This window comes from Ptiloglossa arizonensis, chromosome 8 (assembly GCF_051014685.1).
Source record: "Ptiloglossa arizonensis isolate GNS036 chromosome 8, iyPtiAriz1_principal, whole genome shotgun sequence".
In the NCBI taxonomy this organism is placed as follows: domain Eukaryota; kingdom Metazoa; phylum Arthropoda; class Insecta; order Hymenoptera; family Colletidae; genus Ptiloglossa; species Ptiloglossa arizonensis.
Window position 1 is genome coordinate 11,427,056 of NC_135055.1, and position 4,408 is coordinate 11,431,463.

General features: G+C 52.2%; 1 protein-coding gene across 1 annotated transcript; it reads left to right on the plus strand.

The window, feature by feature from the left end:
- The first annotated feature begins 263 nt into the window (after positions 1-263).
- On the plus strand, positions 264-3,022 carry LOC143149959 (uncharacterized). The gene has a single exon (XM_076317871.1). The coding sequence runs from the start codon at positions 561-563 to the stop codon at positions 1,839-1,841; it is 1,281 nt and encodes a 426-aa protein (XP_076173986.1). The 5' UTR covers positions 264-560; the 3' UTR covers positions 1,842-3,022.
- The last annotated feature ends 1,386 nt before the right edge of the window (positions 3,023-4,408 follow it).

The following is a 4,408-nucleotide window of genomic DNA, read 5'->3' on the forward strand; positions in this document are numbered from 1 at the left end:
ACCGTCCCCGAAGCCCCATCGGCCACCTTCGAAATCCCTGCCCCCGTCGTAAATCCACGTTGTTTGCACTGTTTGCTGTCAAACATTGGCCGCAAAACATTGTGGTGGGGCGAAAGGACGTCGTCAGTGGAAGGCAGGCTGCGGCGGTTTCGATTGGTCCGATCTCTCCCTACGTGTATACGCCGGGCGTCGAGTAGGCGGGGCTAACGCGGTCGTATAAATAGTGTGCGTGGCGGGGATAACGTCAAATGCGCGACACCGCTCCGCCGGAGCACATCGATCGTCGTTCGCGAGACAGTCCAACATTCTAGCGCAGAGAAGAGAAAAGGACTATACGCTACGCAGCTCTCCCTGCGCAACGGAAAAAAAAGGACCGTCGCTAAACTAAGTGGTGTGTTTCGTCGACGACCGCGCGCTAATCGACACATTGTGAACTTATTGTTTGTGCACGTACGAGAGAGCTGTCCAGAGACCGGCCTCTCTCTCTCTCTCCCTCCTCTGTACCCGTAAATCGTGTTCAACGTTCCGCGAGATTTCGGGCAGTGCGACGAGTCGAAAGAATGGTGAACATGGAAGGTTCCGTCGAGCAGCACACGGTAACAGCCTCGCCGCCGCCGCGAGCTGCCCTCAAGAGCAGTTTCAGCATTCGTAGCATACTTCCCGAGGCGTGCGCGGGTACACCAGCACCGGCGGACAGCCGTTCCGCGTCGCCGGACGTCGGCCATGTAGACGACAGCGAGGACTCGAGCGATCTGGACGTGACGGGCGACGGAGGCACCGAGACGCCACCGTTGGACTGTTCCACGAACGCCGCGACGGCGACCGCCACCGAGCGGAAGGACGCCAAGGATCGGCAAACCGACGAGAAGAAGAAATGCGAGAAACCACCGTACAGTTACAACGCTCTCATAATGATGGCGATACGTCAGAGCCCCGAGAAGAGGCTCACCCTGAACGGCATCTACGAGTACATAATGCGTCACTTTCCCTATTACGAGAACAACAAGCAAGGCTGGCAGAACTCGATCAGGCACAATCTCTCCCTGAACAAGTGTTTCGTGAAAGTACCACGTCACTACGACGATCCGGGTAAAGGGAACTACTGGATGCTCGATCCGAGCTCGGAGGACGTGTTCATCGGCGGCACCACCGGGAAGCTGCGCAGACGGACCACCGCGGCGTCCAGGTCGCGTTTGGCCGCCTTCAAGAGAAGCGTCGTCCTCGGTGGGCTCTATCCCACGGCGTACGCGCCACCCGGATGGCCAGCCTCCCTCTACACGCTTCCGTATCTCCATCGAGCCGCCGGTTACTCGACAGCCACCGGCGCTTACTCCACCCCGGCTGGTTACCCGGCCAGCTTGCTGCCAGGCGCCGCGACCAGCTCGGCGAGCAGCTTGCCCTGTAAACCCCAGCCGTTGCCCGCCACCGCCGCACCTCCTGCTCACGGGCCCTTCTCCATGGAGAGGTTGCTCCAGCCACCGACCGCCGCCGGTTATCCGACCAGTATCACCGCATCCGGGATCCCGGTATCCGGCAACCCCTACGACTTCTACTCGACTCTGAGATCGTTGGCGGCCCATCAACAACACCAGACCACCGCCACGGTGTTCGCTCACAATCAACAACCCGCCAGGTACCACGTGAGTCATCAACCACCGCTACTGGGCCAATTGACGTCCGCCACGGCATCACCGGGCAGCAGTCCCGAACCGATGTCGCCTCACTCGCCACCGATCTCGATCTGCAACTCGGGAGCCGTGCAACAACCCAGATCCCTGCCGCACAGTCCGCCGCAATTGTTGCTCAAACCGATCACGGTGCTCACCGGGAGGCAGAGCTGAACGACCACCGCCTCGCTACCGTAGATCTCGTGTTCGATTATTCTTCGTTCCTCGAGCGACGAAAGTAATAATAATAATAAGAATAAGAATAATAACGATAGTAATAACGATCAAACGAACGAACACCTTCTCGAAACCGCGGCGAAGAGAAATTCGAGAACGACGCACGGGAGACTCGCGTCGTTCCTCGTCAGTGCGTCGCTCCGTGTCCCTCGACGCAACGGAAGCTTTTCCACTCGTCCCAGTTTACACGTACGCGGCGACACTTGTACGTACGTTGTTTTTCTTTTTTTTTTTTTTTTCGGTTTTCTCTCTCTATTTTTTTTTCTCCGTTTTTAGTTCGTCTCGCGGTAAATGTGTACATATAGCTTTAAAAGGATAAAGAAGTACGCTGTTCGGCGTTCAGAACGCGCGACGCGGATCGATACCAAAATAACGTCGAATCCTCGTATTCATCGGGGTTCGACGACTCCGAAGGTGTGCGCCGATGGGGCACCTAGGAGATACGTAATTTAATAGAAACGGTGGTCTCTCGGAGATCGAAACGGGCCTGGGTCGTGTTTACTCGTTTTACTTTTCTTCGGTGGTACCTGGCGAAAGAACTTCTATTCGTGCAACGGGTAACAGTTTTCGCGCGATGAGCAACCTTACCGACCGTCTTTCGAAATCGTGTCTCGACGTACCGTCGTCTAACCGTGGATCGTCGAAACGATCAATGACTCGCGGGACAAGATCTAGAAGGATCTTCTTCTTCGTCTACGCGTAAACCCTATCGACGCTACCGAGTCACGAACCGATCAAGAGAGCGTATAATTTTGTTAACTATGTTTCGTGTTTAAATTCGGGGCCCCTGTAAGCGCGAGGGCCGCGTCTAATGGCCCACCCTGTGATAGGGCCTGGTTGTAAATAGATTCGTTTAAATGATCTCTCGTCGTCGATCGTAAACCGCGCGATGCCCTCGATCCCGAGCCAAGCTTCGACGAAACATCGGGGATCGTTGCCAGAATGCAACCTGGTTCTCGCGGTCGAGATCCGTCGACCATTATCGAATTATGTACATAGTTCCGAAGATTGTTATTCGTAAAATTATAGATTTCGTATATGTATATATGTATACATATAAACGCCGTGAGTACGCGTGAGCAACATGTGTATGATCGTCGAAATAAATGTTCAAAACTTTTCTAGACATCTTGTGCGATCGCTTTCACCAATTATCCTCGATCCTTGTCCCAATGTACCTGGTCGACGTATTCGGCGACCAGGTGATCGTTCTTTCGATCAATCGAAAGAGTTTTCGAACTCTTTCGAGTTGCTTCGATTCGTATCAATTCGCTAATTAATATTTTTAGACAAAAACAATTACAATTTTGTCCGAAATTACGATCCGAGCTTCTCTCGCGTTCCAATTATTCGAAACGCGACGTTGTTCGAGCATCTAGCGCGATTTCTCGGATAAAGTTTCTTTTTTTTTTTCCCCAATTAAAACTGTCGAGGATATTTACATTTTTCGCGTTAGATCGCTACTTCTCTCCTCATCGACGTGTGCTCGTTATTACGCGATCGTTTCCCCTTTTACTGCCATCTTTCACCAGAGTTCAAGATCGTAAAACAGAACGTCAAACGAGGTTGCGATTTCCGCGTCGCAACCGATCGGGTAACGTTTCGACGAATGTTTAGCCGCGGTGTGTTCGTTTTTTCCATCGTTAACGGGCGCGCGCGCGCGCGCACGCCCTCGAAGGCACGAATGTCGGTGACAACATAATAAATTTCACGAAACACGTACCAGAGTCCCGTCTAAGGCGATCGTAAAAGTAACAGGCAGAACCCGCCGGCTGTCAAAACACAAGCGCCGAATAAAAGTTTCGCTCGGGCAAAGTCAACGGATAATGGTAGAACCGAGCGAGGTCGGGAACGTCGAACTAGGAAATTGCTTTACTGCTCCAATATAACCATAAACCATGTTTCGGTGGCCTTCGCGAGCACCTTCCGTCCTTTGGTTTCACCCTGGCCATCCACGAGTTCGTTTCACGAACGAAACGACGAATTCCCGCCGTTCGAGTCTCGCGTCCCTAGATTTTTTCCCTCGGTGCTCGCTTCGCAGGGAAAATAAACACCGGTTCCATGGCGGTCTTCGAGCTCCCCTCTCTTGGGAGATTGTGTCTCTCGTTGTGCACCGTATCGTTGTTTTAAATCTACTCGAACAACGAGTTGGCAGTTGCCAGAGCCAAGTTTCGTCGTTCGAATCGGAGCTAACTTTTACCGAGATTCACGAAACGGTGCACATTTTTCCTTGTCTTTCACGTTCGTGAAACGTGTTTGGTAAACTCCTGGCTGTTTTCCTAGCGGTAAATATTTCATTCTTTTCGTCGAACATTGGGTATTATTCTTTTTGTACGATACTTAGGTTTTCGCAGTTTTAGAGAAGCTCGATTAGTAAGGGTGCTGGAGGAAACGGAAAGATTTGCACACGCTGCACGAACGCTTATCGGTCGGTTTGGTAAATCGATGGTTCTTCGATGATTAATATTTTCATAAATGTGACGAGTACTTTCGTTTAGTTTGCG

What these genes read in the sequence shown, in the direction of transcription:
- LOC143149959 (XM_076317871.1), top strand. Translation starts at nt 561, where the DNA reads ATGGTGAACATGGAAGGTTCCGTCGAGCAGCACACGGTAACAGCCTCG.